General features: G+C 41.3%; 2 protein-coding genes across 2 annotated transcripts in view; one reads left to right on the top strand and one right to left on the bottom strand.

Annotated features, from left to right (window-relative positions):
- Window positions 1–201: 201 nt before the first annotated feature.
- On the top strand, window positions 202–3,908 carry LOC311142407 (syntaxin-5-like; the record flags this gene model as incomplete). Its single annotated transcript, XM_084178053.1, has 10 exons — window positions 202–421; window positions 598–668; window positions 803–858; window positions 958–1,028; window positions 1,202–1,318; window positions 1,432–1,488; window positions 2,990–3,071; window positions 3,150–3,244; window positions 3,452–3,573; window positions 3,773–3,908. Exons 1-10 carry the CDS (start codon window positions 206–208, stop codon window positions 3,906–3,908), a joined length of 1,023 nt encoding a protein of 340 aa, XP_084034179.1. The 5' UTR covers window positions 202–205.
- A 3,122-nt stretch (window positions 3,909–7,030) lies between these two features.
- Window positions 7,031–17,549, bottom strand: part of LOC311143143 (protein RD3-like) — a gene marked incomplete at both ends in the record, with an annotated part of 11,061 nt that continues 542 nt past the window's right edge. The window contains 3 exons of the mRNA XM_084178939.1: window positions 7,031–7,208; window positions 7,328–7,414; window positions 9,606–9,794. Coding sequence (XP_084035065.1) covers window positions 7,031–7,208; window positions 7,328–7,414; window positions 9,606–9,794 — 454 coding nt within the window. The remainder of the gene's footprint in view (window positions 7,209–7,327; window positions 7,415–9,605; window positions 9,795–17,549) is intronic.

Here is a 17,549-nt window from a genome sequence, read left to right as displayed (position 1 = left end):
TGGTTCTCCGGTACCGTTTGCCGTGCGGTAGCAGAGAGAACAGCCTATGACTTGGATGGCTGGAGTCATTGACAATTTTTAGGGTCTTCCTCTGACACCGCCTGGTATACAGGTCCTGGATGGTAGGGAGTTCGGCCCCAGTGATGTACTGACATTTGAAGTGGGACTCTGTGTTTTCTCTAACAGGTAATGTGTCTGAGCATCCATGAACACGCGTCGTTGCCACGGTCCTAGGAACAGTCAGGAAGGGGTGAACCTAGGACCTGCCCAGACCCAGTCACCACTGATCCAGCTACAGGACCCACAACTCACAGTGCCCAGCCTACGTCCACCTGCCCCACTGGTGGACATAAGCAACATGTCTGTCATGGACCGCACCAATGAGTTCCAGTCAGTCTGCAGGTCACTACAGGGGAGACAGGTAAGTCAAATGAGCAACATAGAAAGGCCATGTATGTATGTTATGAACTACTATCAACTGTCGAGAATCAAAACATTCTCTAGCTTCCCTACAATGTGTGTGGATGTACTTTACAATTGCACACGACCCAGTTTAATTTCACTGATCAATGTTGATTGAGGTTCCTTTTTTTCCAGAATGGGGTCCAGTCCAGTAAGCCAGCCCTCAGTGCAATCAGACAACACAGTGACTTTAACCTCTTGGCAAAGTTAGTAGCATTACACTGTGTTATTAACATGTTGAATATAAATAATAATGAGAACAGATACATGTTGTTATATACAGCCCCTCTATCAGTATCCATATAGCCAACTCAACTGTTTGTTTCTTTCTATTTAACAGGAGTATTGGGAAGGATTTGAGTAACACTTTTGCCAAACTAGAAAAACTCACAATACGTAAAGAAGCAACCTCTTTAAAGTGATTTTTTTTAGAATATAGTTGGTGTCCACAATGTGGTTATGGATATGTAGCTTACTGCTTCTTATCTTTCCTAGTTGCCAAAAGGAAATCCCTCTTTGACGACAATGCTGTGGAGATTGAGGAGTTAACCTACATCGTTAAACAGGTGAGGAGAGACGTAGGCCTATAGTAGATTCCATCATTATGCAGTGTTATACTACAGTGTTTATATTTACAGAAGGCTATTCAAGCACACTTCAGGCACACCTTTTTAGATACCTTTTGAGATGTTAAAGTGTTAGTAAAAGTAAACTGTCTATTTTTATTTCCTTTGTCCAGGACATAAACAGTTTGAATAAACAGATAGCACAGCTGCAGGGCCTTGTGCGTGCCAGACAGAGTCAGAATGGCAAACATCTACAGACACATTCCAGCACCATCGTTGTCTCACTCCAGGTAACTTCCATGCTCTGGCATTCTGATATGTCCACTGGTTTTATCCCATGTAGAATAGTACATGTAACTTTTCCATGTAGCATTCATTTCATAATCGCCTTTTTCTGTTGTAGTCAAAACTGGCATCAATGTCAAACGACTTCAAGTCCGTGCTGGAGGTCAGGACAGAGGTAAGGCATGCTGGCACACACACATCTTTTCACAGTAAATCTTTTGACCAGCCTAGTTTTGAGTTCATGTTCCATGTACAGTGGGGTCCGAAATTATTGACACCCTTGAGAAAGATGACTGTATAAAATAAATAATTCAAATACTGAGCTACATGTAACTGCCAAAATAAAGGAAACACACAGGTGTGGTTCCTAAGTTAGGGTCGTGTATAAAAATGCTGGGCAGGCCATTATTTTGACTACCATGGCTATGTCCCCATATAATTAAAATGACCCATCCACAGGGCACGAGTGATCACTGAATGGTTTGATGAGCATGAAAACAATGTAAACCATATTCCATAGTCGTCTCAATAGCCAGATCTCAACCCAATTAAACACTTATGGGAGATTCTGGCACAACGCCTGAGACAACCTAATTATGGAATTTATGGCGCATCCCACCAATAGAGTTCCAGACACTTGTAGAATCTATGCCAGGGTGCATTGAAGCTGTTCTGGCCCATGGTGGCCCAACACCCTATTAAGACACTATGTTGGAGTTTACTTTATTTTGGCAGTTACCTGTATTTTGTATGCTAAAAAATGTGGGAAATTATATTATTTTAAACTAATACAATTGTTCAGAGAAAGAGATTTTGTTTAGCAAATAAGACTTTTTTTCTCAAAAAGGAAGGGGTAAAAATTATTGACACCCCTGTTTTCAATACCTTTCAATACCTCACCTTGCGAGGATAACGGCACTGATACTTTTTCTTAAAGGCTTTATGAGTTGGAGAACACATTGGGAGTGATCTTAGACCAATCCTTTATACAGAATTATTTCAGATCATTGATCTCCTTCGTCTGCGCTTATGGACTGCCCTCTTCAATTCAAACCAGAGGTTTTCAATGGGTTTCAAGTTCGGCAACTGAGATGGCCATTGCAAAATGTAGATTTTTGTGGCCAATTAACCCTTTCTTTGTGGATTTTGATGTGTGCTTGGGGTTATTGTCTTGCCGGAAGATCCACATGTGGCCAAGTTTCAGCCTCCTGGCAGAGGCATACAGGTTTTTGCCAAAATATGCTGGTACTGGGTAAAGTTCATGATGCCGTTGACCTTAACAAGGGCCCCATAACATCAAAGATCCACCACCATATTTCACAGTAGATATTGGGTTATTTTCTGCTCATGCATTCTCATTTCAACGCCAATCCCACCACTTATGTGCGTGGCCAAAGAGCATCCTACAAATGTAAACACCTGGAGTTTGCTAAACGGCATTAGCACTTGGATTGGAACCGGTGCTTTGGACAGATGACATGAAAATAAAGCTCTTTGGCCACGCACATAAGTGGTGGGTTTGGCGTTGAAATGAGAACCCCTACCTCTTTGAGAAAACACATTAGTTGTTAAACAGCTGGTTGTTTTATCAAGGGTTACCACTGTATATTTGTTGGTTTATAAACAGTTTTAAACATTGATTTTCTTCTCGCCCCCACACTCTTTTCCCTTTGCAGAACCTCAAAGAGCAGAAGAGTAGAATAGATCCGTTTTCTCAAGCTCCAGCATCCTCCTTCCATATCCATACCAGCAACTTCAGTGAGGAAAAAACTCTTATCAGCTCTAATTTACGAAACAACAGGAAATAGGACAACCTGACTTACTACTCTCTCGTAGGTAACTCATTGTTAATGCAGGACGACTCTAAAAAGACAGCTGAAGTCTCTATAGACTTCCGCGCCAGTCAACAGCTGCAGCTCATCAATAAACAGGTATTACCTCCTCTTGATTATGTGGCGTTAAAGTGATGGTGACAATAATAACAATTGCATTTAAAGCTTGACACACAGTCCGCTTGAAATACAAACGCTTTTATTGACTTGTTTCTGGATTCATGTGTAAATCAATAATACTGGTTGTTGCTAAATAATTGGCATTCATGCTAAGTGGTCTAACTCATGTGGTGTGTGTTTGTACAGGACTCTTACATCCAGAGCCGTGCAGACACCATGCAGAACATAGAGACCACCATTGTAGAGCTGGGCTCTATATTCCAGCAGCTGGCCCACATGGTGAAGGAGCAGGAAGAGACTGTGCAGAGGTGAGGGAGAAATGGGAAGATGACAGAGAGACTGAGATTATCAAGCTGCTGGTAGAGATGCTTTGTCCCTGATATGACATAGTTGTTCTGGTGTTTTGTTGAGATCATATATCTAACTATGATCAGATGGGGCGTGGTAAGCAGGCTAATGAAACCTCTCACTCATTGTCCTCCCCTTTTCCCATCCTCTTTCCTGCAGAATTGACGCCAATGTGGACACCCAGCTCAACGTAGATACGGCACATTCAGAGATCCTCAAGTACTTTCTGTCTGTCTCATCCAACCGCTGGCTCATGGTCAAAATCTTCATCGTCTTTGTGGTCTTCTTTGCCTGAGGACCAGGAAGCACTTGGCTAATGAGAGGAAGGAGGATGAGAAAGGGAGGAATTGTGCTGGAGGAGAGTAGAGTGGGGAGGAAAGAGATGGGGAACAGAGGAGTAGCTGGAAGGGGAGGTGGGGAACAGAGGAGTAGCTGGAAGGGGAGGTGGGGAACAGAGGAGTAGCTGGAAGGGGAGGTGGGGAACAGAGGAGTAGCTGGAAGGGGAGGTGGGGAACAGCGGAGTAGCTGGAAGGGGAGGTGGGGAACAGAGTAGTAGCTGGAAGGGGAGGTGGGGAACAGAGTAGTAGCTGGAAGGGGAGGTGTGTTCCCTCTTTGTTTCTCCTTGTGGTTTAAAGAAAAGACCACTACTAACAGAAAATTATATATGTGTCAGGATGCAGTTATGTTAATAATAGCTGCATGGTAGGTAGAAAGGAGATGTCAAATATTATTATTATCCTCCATTGTAAGTAAATAGATGATGAAAATGATGATGATGATGATGATAACTATGATGCAGGATAGAAGACTATTGCAGTTGGATTAAAACTCTTTCTTGTGTTCAAATCAAATCAAATTTCATGCATACTTTCTGTAATTTGTAGAAAACATTCCTACTTCGTGAAGGACCGGGTCAATCCAAAGAGAAATTGAGTTTGAAAAGGACACTGGTAGAAATAAAAATGGTTTGAACGGTGACAGCGGTCATTTGGCTGACCAATAACATCATCCAAAATTCCATGACCATCACAGCCCTACCGGTTATTTAAATTAAGTTAAATCATGGTCTGCACATAACACCTGATGAGTGATGTTTTACAGACAGTGTTCTCCATCCCCCCCACCCCTACACACGACCCCATCTCTTAAAGAGAAAAAAAGAACACATATTTATAGATGTTCAGTAAACAAACTTTCACATGAATCTTTTTAAATCTCGGGTTGTATCTGTGCCCCTGAGGTATCTGTAAAATGAAATGAATTGTTGAAACGCTTGAAATTCTGATTTGTTATGTCTCCAGAGCAGAGGAGGCTGGTGGGAGGAGCTATAGGAGGACGGGCTCATTCTGGAATGGAATAAATGGAACGTATGAAACACATATATTGAATATAATGAAACCACATGTTTTGCTCCGTTCCATTTATTCCATTCCAGAATGAGGCCATTCTCCTATAGCTCCTCCCACCAGCCTCCACTGCTCTAGAGTCCTTTTTGTTCAAGAGAATGACTGAGACACTGATTTTTTTTCTTCTAATATACAAACTCACCTGCTTGGCTCAAATTCTGGAGCCCAGAAATGTTGGAATGGAAATGTTCAGGATTTTTCCACTTTTCAGTTACTGTTTTACCCATTTGCTCTCCTCTGTCTTTGGACATCTTGGAGGAAGTATTGTAGGTCACAGCAAATGTTATTGATATCCCTCATTCCCCGCTTTTGTTGCAAATCATGAGTAATGTAAAAGCGAAAATAAATAACTTTTAAAGTTTTGTTTTTTCATTGTCAATCAAAATGTGCTTATGTTTTAGTGAAGTCACTGACATAATGGTAACTGCCAAAATAATGGAAACACTTGAGTAAATCAGGGATACAAAGTATATTGAAAGCAGGTGCTTCCACACAGGTTTGGTTCCTGAGTTAATTAAGCAATTAACATCCCATCATGCTTAGGGTCATGTATAAAAATGCTGGGCAGGTCATTTTTCTGGTTGCCATGGCTATGACCCCATAGGATGACAATACCCCCATCCACAGGGCATGAGTGGTCACTGAATGGTTTGATGAGCATGAAAATTATGTAAGCCATATGCATCACCAGATCTCAACCCAATTGAAAACTTATGGGAGATTCTGGCAGCGGCGCCTGAGAGCGTTTTCCAGCACCATCAACACAACACAAAATGATGTAATTTCTCGTGGAAGAATGGTGTCGCATCCCTCCAATAGAGTTCCAGACACTTGTAGAATCTATGCCAGGGTGCATTGAAGCTGTTCTGGCCCGTGGTGGCCCAACACCCTATTAAGACACTTTATGTTGGTGTTTCCTTTATTTTGGCAGTTACCAATAGGTTTAGTGTTCATTCTAAATGAGTGAGAAACAGTTTGTTTACATCCTTTGGAAGCTGAATAGTTTATTTACATTTCTGATTAATTTACATAGGCATGAATTTCAGAATAATGACATCTTCCATTAGGAAACAGAATCAACTGTTGTATATTGGCACTATTATAAGTTCAGTGATATGTGTCTTGTAGCTCTGATAATGAGGTTAGCCCCCAGTTTGACCTCTTGTCTTCTCATAAACTAGACATAACATAGTAAATAGTAGTCCCGTGTAGCTCAGTTGGTAGAGCATGGCACTTGCAACGCCAGGGTTGTGGGTTCGTTTCCCACGGGGGGCCAGTATGAAAAATGTATGCACTAACTGTAAGTCACTCTGGATAAGAGAGTCTGCAAAATGACTAAAATGTAAATCTGGGACACACAAATTAGTATGATATGTTACGTTTGGTATCGTTACAAAAGATAGAAGGCTACTTAAGGCAAAAACGAAGTAGGGTGTTTGGTCGAGCGTATAACGCAAACATTTAGCAACTAAAAGGTTGCGTGTTCAAATCTCATCACGGGCAACTTACTACTTTTTAGCTCCTTTGCAACTACAGTACATAGCATGTTAGCTAACCCTTCCCATAACCTTAACCCTTTAACCTAACTCCTAACTTTAAACCCTAACCCATAGCCTAGCTAACGTTACCCACCTAGCCAAAGTTTGCGGTAGCCACAACAAATTGGAATTCGTAACATACCATACATTCTGAAAATGTGTAACATATTGTATAAATTGCAATTCGTAACATATTATGCAAATTGTAATTCGTAACATATCAAACGAAATGGATGATGGACATCCACAAATTAATACATACCCATATGAAACGTAACATATCAAACTAATTGGAGTGACCCAGATTTACATGTACTATGTTATGTCTACCCCTGAGTCCAGGTTGCTCAGGCATGCTCCTACACCTCCTGTTGACCTCTATGGCTGCCTCTCCTCTCCTCCTCATCTCTGGACCACCCTTCCTGTCCTGCTGTGTTCCCCTGGCCTGCTGTCCTGCTCCACATGGGGTTGACTCAGGTGTGGAAGGTGATGGAGGAGAGGCTCTTGCTGCATTTCGGGCTCCAGGGGGCGGCCCTAACTCTCATGTCCTCGTCTCCCTCCACCTTGTCCAAGCAGTCACACAGCACTGAGCCGAAGATACGGGACACCTCGCCCACCTCCGGCTCCAACTCTGTCACCAGCTTCCTTGTCCTAGACATGACGAAGATTATGTATAGAGAAAAAGAGAGAGAATGGTGAGTTTTATAGTTCATGGCTGTGATGACTTGAAGTGACATTGTCTGTCATGACTGTTTATAACCTCCCCCTACCTCAGTATGACAGGTCCACACTTGTAGAAAGGGATTTTGTCACAAACGTCCTGGAGCTCTATTAGTTCCCCAGGGGTGAGAGTGAATGTGCGCGTTTGAGCAGATCAGTATTGTCAATTAGGTGACCTGTGTTGGTGACCATCGCCTGACTTGCAACTGCATGTCGACTGCATGAACTTTACAAAAATCATGTGATCAAAGGTCACGCTGCAGTTGCTTCTCATCAACTGCACCATGCAGCCATCACCTGCATTGTGGGAGGCACTATACAGTTGAAGTCGGAAGTTTACATACACTTAGGTTGAAGTCATTAAAACTCGTTTTTCAACCACTCCACATATTTCTTGTTAACAAACTATAGTTTTGGCAAGTCGGTTAGGACATCTACTTTGTGCATGACACAAGTAATTTTTCCAACAATTGTTTACAGACAGATTATTTCACTTATAATTCACTGTATCACAATTCCAGTGGGTCAGAAGATTACATACACTAAATTGACTGTGCCTTTAAACAGCTTGGAAAATTCCAGAAAATGATGTCATGGCTTTAGAAGCTTCTGATAGGCTAATTGACATCATTTGAGTCAATTGGAGGTGTACCTGTGGATGTATTTCAAGGCCTACCTTCAAACTCAGTGCCTCTTTGCTTGACATCATAGGAAAATCAAAAGAAATCAGCCAAAAGAAATCAGCCAAAAAATGTGTACACCTCCACAAGTCTGGTTCATCCTTGGGAGCAATTTCCAAACGCCTGAAGGTACCACGTTCATCTGTACAAACAATAGTACGCAAGTATAAACACCATGGGACCACGCAGCCGTCATACCGCTCAGGAAGGAGACACATTCTGTCTCCTAGAGATGAACGTACTTTGGTGTGAAAAGTGCAAATCAATCCCAGAACAATAGCAAAGGACCTTGTGAAGATGCTGGAGGAAACAGGTACAAAAGTATGTAAATCCACAGTTAAACGAGTCCTATATCGACATAACCTGAAAGGCCGCTCAGCAAGGAAGAAGCCAATGCTCCAAAACCGCCATAAAAAAGCCAGACTACGGTTTGCAACTGCACATGGGGACAAAGATCGCACTTTTTGGAGAAATGTCCTCTGGTCTGATGAAACAAAAATAGAACTGTTTGGCCATAATGACCATCGTTATGTTTGGAGGAAAAAGGGGGTGCTTGCAAGCCTAAGAACACCATTCCAACCGTGAAGCACGGGGGTGGCAGCATCATGCTGTGGGGGTGCTTTGCTGCAGGAGGGACTGGTGCATTTCACAAAATAGATGGCATCATGAGGAAGGACAATTATGTGGATATATTGATGCAACATCTCAAGACATCAGTCAGGAAGTTAAAGCTTGGTTGCAAATGGGTCTTCCAAATGGACAATGACCCCAAGCATACTTCCAAAGTTGTGGCAAAATGGCTTAAGGACAACAAAGTCAAAGTATTGGAGTGGCCATCACAAAGCCCTGACCTCAATCCTATAGAAAATGTGTGGGCAGAACTGAAAAAGCGTGTGCGAGCAAGGAGGCCTACAAACCTGACTCAGTTACACCAACTCTGTCAGGAGGAATGGGCCAACATTCACCCAACTTATTGTGGGAAGCTTGTGGAAGGCTACTCGAAACGTTTGACCCAAGTTAAACAATTTAAAGGCAATGCTACCAAATACTAATTGAGTGTATGTAAACTTCTGACCCACTGGGAATGTGATGAAATAAATAATTCTCTCTACTATTATTCTGACATTTCACATTCTTAAAATAAAGTGGTGATCCTAACTGACCTAAGACAGGGAATTTTTACTAGGATTAAATGTCAGGAATAGTGAAAAACTGATTTTAAATGTATTTGGCTAAGGTGTATGTAAACTTCCAACTTCAACTGTAGGTCAACCAATCATTAGTGGGGGTTTTTACCCGCACGAACGTGGACAAAGACATCTGAAACAGGAACCAACTTTGCTGTGATTCTAAAGCTACAGGGTATACAAATTAAGTTGATATTTAAGACCTCTCTCTATTAACCAATTAATTGTACACACATTATGTTTTCAGTTTGTAAGTGTATGATATGGGGGTATAGAAAAGTTTATTTAGACATTTTAAAGAACATTTTTTATAAACAATCGCAGCTATGTTGACACTGCCATGTTTATCTGATCCTTGCTGTTGGAAAACCACTACAGTGTCCGACTCTCTGCCGTTGCGGATGCACCTCCCCCGACTTCACTCGCCGACTTTCGTCTACAGTCGGCTTCGTTAGGATTACTGCTCGAACACACCCAGGGAGCCCCGTCTGCATATCTCTGTCGCCCTCTCTTGACGGAGACACTCTGTGTTCTTCAGCAGGGCTTCCAGCTCCAGCATCAGGGTGTGGGTGACGAGCTCCTCTGGCGAACGATTCCCTGGGGCCGTGGTGTGCTCTGTGGAGAACAACACAGATGTCCCACAACGACATCTGAGGAGAGAGGGAAAATGTTAAAATGTTACAGTGGTCTGGTAATTCGAAGTGGATTATGTACGTGGTCAGGAAAACAAAGCATGTCAAAGTTCCTTCCCATTTTGCACAAACGAAATGTATTTCAAAAAGAAGGACATTAATCAAAGTATCTGTCTTGAAGGCCTCTGATCAAAATGTGGTTCCATCTTAAAATACATTAAATAAATTGAATTATCTTTCTGTTGATCCAATTAAAGTGAGAGTTCTTATCTTAAAAATATCCAATGAATATAATACATCATGAATAAATAGGAATCTAATAATTACAATGAATGATCCAATGGGAGACAATCAAAATTATTTTGCCCTGTAATAGCTTCTGTGCCAAGTGAGTAGAAAGGTGTATGTCTAAATTCTAATCCGCTATTAATACAAGTCTGTGTGAGACCCTTATTGATTGGATCAGCATTTCCCCTGCCACTGGCAGGTTAATGTGCCGTGATTTAGTTTGGAAATAACTGCCGCCATCTGAACAGAAGCACAGTCGCCATCTCCAGTCTATTTATTAGGGTTATTTTAGAATAGAAATAATGAATGTTAAAGTAGCCAAAACTAGCTGCCATGGTTAAAGCAAAATGATTACTACATAGGTAGGTATAAGGCTCTAACTGCTGTCACTACTACCAAACAATATCTCCTCCTGAGTACTACATCTCTCATATGAGGATGCACCTCTTTCTGTCACTACTTTAATCCAATTACGGTTTTACTGAAATAATTACTGTGAATACAAATTATTAGTATTGTAATTACCTAAATAAGTAATACATTAAAACATTTATTTATTCTCAAAACTCACACAGGCTACTGTATGGCCGTAGCCTGCGCCAAGTAACTCGGTAGTAAAACAACCAGAGGTAGCTCACTCACTTTACAGGACAGAAAGAGGCAGAACAATAAACAGTATGGTCATATTACAGAACCTACGGTGCCCAGCCCCCCTGCCTAGCCACCCTCGGCTCCACCAACCACAAGGATGCCTGGCACCAAAACATTCCAGACATTCCTTTGGTTGCCAGACAGCAGGTTGACTGGCATGCTGGACCCCGGGAAACCTTGATTAACTGGTAAATGTGCACTGATAACAACACAACAACAGAACATCAGAACACAGGCACACAAACTGTTCAGGAGGGTCGCTACAGTATTATTGTGCTGTTTTTTTGCTCTCTCTCTCTCTCTTTCTTTCTCTCCTCTCCTCTCGCTGTTTAAAAGCCTTTCTGAACAAGGTGCGATTAGATTAAAGTGTAAAGTTTCTTGGCATATCGATTAATTGTGTAAGAGTGTGGTGGTGGTTTGCAGGTCTCTCATTGTCTGTGCTGTGTTGGACCTTTGGTGGAACATCTTTGAGCCCCATCAGCTACCATGGCCACAATTGTGGTAGGCCATGAACTGAACACTGGACAGAATGGAGTAGTTTGAGAAAAAACATTCTGAAATGTATTTGAGTTGATACTGAATAAATGTTTGCCACTGGCAAGCTTCATTTTATAGAAATGGTGAAATGGTGAATTTGAGTCTGAGTTTATATTTGTAACCACATTATCACAGGCTAATTCATTAACAAAGAGGCTACCAACCAACATTGCAGTTACTCTGTTGTTCCTTTTTTACTAAGCTGCCTTGTAATAATATCAAAGATTTTTATAACTAAACCAAGATAGACCACAGCCTGTCGTTTCAAATGTGAACAAATGAGCCATAGTGGGCAGAACAAACAAGGAGGTGGGCAGAGCCATGCATGAGCTACCGAGATCCTATTGGTGCGTTCTAGCACTTATTTACATATTTCCGTTGGGGAATGCCTACTCTGTGAAGTGCGCATGTGCAATAACTCAATTCGCCTTTGCATGCCTTCTAAACAACGCAATTTTTTGAAACTTTGGCAAAGGGTAAAGTCTACAAAACGTAGTCCACTCTGTTCGTAACAGATTGTAGTTTTGGGAACAGAAAATTTTATAGAGATCAAATGTTTAATCGATGAGTAAATTAGCAGAATGTCGGCCAAAATCCATTTCATTCCATCTTCTCCCTCCCTCCTTCTCATTCCCTTCTCACTGCCAGCCACTGAGCTATTGCCAGCCACTGATGCTTCACATTTATACATCCGGTGAAATATCTGTCTCATTGTACTATCTGTGGTAATATGTTACTTCTGGTTTTCAGTGTGGCAAACCCATCTTCGACCAAATAGGACAAAATTGCAGACGTTTGCAAACAAATCAATTTCCAGACCCAGAAGTCCATGCATCATCAGAAATGGCAGAAAGGAGGCTTAGATGCAAAAAGGCCCTTAAGTATGAAAATGTATGCACTTACTAACCGTAAGTCGCTCTGGATAAGAGCGTCTGCTAAATGACTAAAATGTAAAATGTAAATGTAATTGAGAACAGTGCTCATGATAGAAGTCATCATCTACCTCTTATTTTTTTCTCTTATACCCCCTCCCTTTTCTCCCATCACCACCACCCACTCTCTCCTTTTCACATGTAATTGCTGGTCAAGTTTTCCACTCCATCCATTGCCCATCCCTTGTAAATCTGCCTCTATCTCTCATCAACTCTCTCTCTCTGAACTCTTTCTGCTTTGTCTCACTTATCTTCGTTTAGGTAAACATCTTGCAGAGACAGACAATACTAACATACCAACTAGGAGAAGAGTAACTGGGAATCTGAGTCCTACAGTCATCTTTGAGGGAACAGAAGTAAGGACTCTTAAATTTTTCTTATATTGTTCTTGTAAAAAATTATAAGATAAGTTGCAATGGTCTTGAGAACATTCAAATTCAGTTCTGATTTTCATGCTGATCTCTTGAAATTAATCAGGGGCTGTTTCAAATCCAACAGATTGAACTAAAATATTTGACCCTTGATATTCTGTCAGAAATACATCATTATTTTCGCCCCATCAAATCTCTAGGGTTTAATACAGGGTAGGGTGTCTTGATTGGGTGGTCTACTGGCCACTGGTTGGCTAAAGGCAAACCACTGCACCTTTGTTTCCCTCCATCCCTCTTCTGTACTTTTATATTCAAATGTCCAGTCTCCACTCAGACCAGATATTCCGATTCTTGTCAGCACTATATTGGTTATTGTATATTCCTGTTATTTTTCTGATTACTAAATGTCTCTTTTATGTTTACTTCAAGATTCTCAATATATGCAGTATATCTCCTGTATGCCTCTGTCTGTGCTTGGCCTTGATTTACCGACTCCCAGCCCTCTGAGTAATAAGACTCCTGTTTCATAGCAGTTGGACTCAGTTCAGTTTTTTGGTGAGCAAAGGTGATCTGCAGGCTTTCACAGATTGAATTGACAAAGCTAAATGTGCATTAAAGTTACTTTGGTGGGTATATGTACTTGAACTAATCAAATTCTCATTGTCTGCCAGTGCACCATACCAACATTACAGTATAGAAGAATGTGCTTCTCAAGATTAGCATAACTTCCAAGCATTTTCTTGATAAAGAGTCTTACCATTTGCATGCAAGCATTATATTTGTGCTTATTCTGCTTAAAACTGGGTTGCATTTTAACATAGTGTACATTGACGACTACAGTATATTCAGTGACAAAGGGAGAGACCCCCCTGGGAAGATGATCTGGCCAGTGAGAGATAGAGGGAGAAAATTTGTGTTTTCATGTCAAAACCTTGTTAAACTGAGTAAGCAACTAATATATTTCTTACTCACTGATAATGATGACAATGGGCCCAGAGTTAACAACATGGAGGTACATCAGTTACAGTTTTTCTCAATTGCTAAAACACAATTTCTGAAACCTTGCTCCATTTCCTGAAAACATTAAACACAAATCCTCATCTTCAAGCACTATTTACAAAACCACTGACCCCTCTCGCAAAATGAAACATTCGCCTCAAAACAGTTTTACCTGTGTTCAAAATCAAACACTGCTCTCAAATCATAAACAAAGTGATCAAAATGATATACACTCTCAAGCAGCCAGTAAACAATACACCGAAAAACAGAAAACACATTGTTCAAAACATACAGTTCTCAGGGAGAAGTACATTTTTAATCTCAAAACAAATTTAATATTTTTCCGTCATTGTCTTTTGATGAACGAAAACATGTTCTATCATAATAGCTCAAAATTGATCAGAAATTACTACTCTGCTTTGCTCTTTGCAATTTTGTTTTTTGTTCTTCCTCCTCCTTGTACCCCTATTTCTACAGTACTGTACCCTGCATCTCACAAACTTGTCCTTTGTCTCTGTGATACTGTAATTCTTGTTCTTTGTTGATATGAACCTGCAACCAGTCAAAATATATTGAGCAGTCAGTACTGTTAACAAATGGAAAGCACAATGTTCAGGGCCATACAATTTGTCCATTGTACAGTATACAGCCTACAATGCACTGTACTACAGTAAACAATACTAAAAGGGACAAAAATCTAAGGAGTAAACATGTGATCAATGTGCTTCTTCTTGTCTTTGGGCTGGGTCAGGCCAGAGCACTTCGTCGACATCACAAGCAATATTGTCCCTCCTGAGGCAATGGGGGAAGAAGCCTCTTGTGTGCCATATCCAGCCCTGACATGATTCCTCACCTATATCACCACAGGCTAAATCCATGGCTTGCAGCAGATTTACTCTGGTGTAGGGTTGTCTATCATACACTTTCCATCTCCAAGAGGAGAAAACCTCCTCAATCGGATTCAGGAAAGGCGAGTATGGAGGGAGGTACAAGTTCATAAACTGCCCATTGATGTTAAACCATTCCCTTACCTGAACAGCTCGGTGGAAACTGACATTGCCCCACACTATCACATAGGTGGGAATGGGATTCTCATTTAGCTCTTGACCCTGCTGCTCAAATAAAATATCTCTTAGATTGGCAATAAATCTGAGAAGGTGCTGGGTGTTATATGGCCCGAGTGTAACATGGTGATGTAGAACACCATGGTTGCTGATATCAGCACAGATTGTGACATTTCCACCTCGTTGACCAGGGACTTCAACAATGGCCCGCTGTCCAATCATGTTTCGGCCTCTCCTTCTCCTCTTTGTTAGATTGAAGCCTGCTTCATCGACAAAGATGAACTCATGGGGTCTGTCCAAGGATTCCAAGTAAAATATTGTCTGTGTAGAAATACAATATACTGTATGTAGGATTTTGTAAGTCGTACAGAGACAGTGCTATACTGTAGAGTACAATTAGGCCTACTGTATGCACTTCTGATTCACATACATTGTATGTACTGAAGAGTAATGTCATTCACATAGTATGTGTTTGTACTGTAGACAATCTGGATTACAGTAAATTTTTATGAATGTACACTTACTTGCACATACTGAGCTCGCAGTTCTTTCACCCTTGGTGAGTTGCGCTCAAAAGGTACTCAAATACTTGTTTCATTCGCATCCTGTTACGATGGAGGACACGGTCAATTGTGGAAATGCTCACACTGTCGATTCCCTGGAAGTGTGTGTTGTCTTGTATCACTCGTTCCTGGATTATTCTGATTCATATTGCATTATCTTGAAGGACCATGCCAACTATAACGGCCCCTTACTCCCGAGTGAATATAGCTGTCCTTCCACCTGCATGTGGCAGCCTTGCAATTCTACAAAAAGTAGTTGTGCAGTTACAAAACATATTCATGCAGTACAATACATACAGTGATTAACTTTACAAATGTCTATTGAAACAGCTGCATATAGTGTAGTACAGTAAATGTGCAATTACAAAAATGCAGTAGTATACTGTACCTGTTCTCTTCTCTGAATGTCCTTACTACGGTGGACACAGAAATCGGCTCAAGTTGGGTTGCACTCTAAGTCCTGCTTCCCTCATTGTCAGTCCATGGACAAGAACATGGTCTATGACTGTTGCTCGAATTTCATCAGATATTTCCACTCTTTGTCTTCCTCTTCCTCTTCGTCCTCCTCTTCCTCTTTCTTGCCCTCCTCCTCCTCTTCCTCCTCGTCGCCCACCTCGCATACTGTCACGGATTCAGCCGAGGCTGCTCCTCCTCCCTGCTCGGGCAGGCTTCGCGTTCGTCGTCCCCGGAGTACTAGCTGCCACCGATCTATGTCTCGGTGTTTGACTTGTTGTGTCTGATTGTGTACACCTGTTCCCCATTATGTTGTATTGTATTCCCTATTTAACCCTCTGTCGTGCATTATGTGTTGTGTGTTATTGTTTGTGTCATTCGACAGTGTACAGGTCGTTCGTTTTCTCCGTTGTTTTGGAGACTGTGTATTTTACTGGCGTCTTTTATTAAAAGTACGGTTTCCAGTAGCTCCGTGTCCTGCGTATGACTTCACCGACCGCATTTCACTGTCGCCGTTTTCTGACACATACGCACTCGTCCTCGTCCTCTCACATTGTTTCTTCTATCCATTCTCATACTTTCTCCTTCCCACCTTCAACAACCTGTTTGCTCTCTGAACTGGCTTATATTGGTTGTGTCGCATCATTTGAAACAGGTTAAATCCATTTTGAGTGGTTGTGTTCAATCAATGACATATGTTCTCTATTTGTATTTGATTGTTGCCACTTGTGTTTACCAGTATGGATGACATGTGCATTAGAGTGCAGAATGTGTTTTGAGAATGAGAATGTGCTTTGCTGAAAAGTCTAAGTGAGATCTGCAAATTGTGTTTTACCATGTGAAATGGTTTAAGGTATTGACAACAGACTGCATAATTAGCTAAATGAGTCCAGGCAACTGAGAACTTTGTTCAGCCAATGGGTTTGAGTGTTTTAGCAATTGAGAAAAACTGTAATTGCAAATTGGGCTTTTTAATCTTAGAGACTCCTCGTCCTCCGACAACCAGGGCAACTCTGGGGGACACGTTCCACAGTCTCTGAAGGTGTCATCCAGATTTCAACAAAGTGGTCTTTTTAGTTAGTGAGACCTAGTTAAGAGTCTATTAGAGAATGTAGGATTTGAATCCTATGAGAACACAGTACAGAATTCTCCTCCCCTCAAAATATTTATTGCAACTCAATGCTTATACATTTACATTTACATTTTAGTCATTTAGCAGACGCTCTTATCCAGAGCGACTTACAGTTAGTGAGTGTATATACATCATTATTAACATTAATTTCGTTTCTTCAATCATCAGTTCATTAACATTGATTTTACCCATCAGTGTGAGAGCGAGAGAGACATACGAGAAAGAGAGAAAGAGTGAGAGAGAGAGACATAAGAGAGTGAGAGAGTGAGAGAGAGACATAAGAGAAAGAGAGAGAGAGAGACAAGAGAAAGAGAGAGAGAGCGAGAGAGATACATAAGAGAAAGAGAGAGAGAGAGAGACATAAGATAAAGAGAGAGAGAGAGAGACATAAGAGAGAGAGAGAGACAGAAGAGAAAGAGAGCGAGAGAGAGAGACAAGAGAAAAAGAGAGAGAGAGAGAGAGAGAGAAAGACATAAGAGAGAGAGAGAGAGAGAGAGAGAGAGAGAGAGAGAGAGAGAGAGAGAGAGAGACATAAGAGAAAGAGAGAAAGCTACTGGTGATTATAGTGCTTGTCAATGTTGATATGTTTTTAGCTGTCACAGCATAATAGTCTGATATTCTCATGAATAATGAAACAGCATTGATGCATAGTAGTCACATATTTGGTGTTTATTGTTGATCAAGCAAGCGTAGGTTTGGTAAGTTGTGTCAGTCCCATTCCTGATGCTTCACCCCTCCTTGTGTTTCGGAAATTCCATCCAATTTCACCCATTATTTTTGCTC

The sequence above is a fragment of the Coregonus lavaretus genome (assembly GCF_964263955.1).
Source record: "Coregonus lavaretus genome assembly, chromosome: 15".
In the NCBI taxonomy this organism is placed as follows: domain Eukaryota; kingdom Metazoa; phylum Chordata; class Actinopteri; order Salmoniformes; family Salmonidae; genus Coregonus; species Coregonus lavaretus.
Note: the sequence above shows the minus strand (reverse complement) of the source record. Positions and strands in the feature narration are given on the sequence as shown.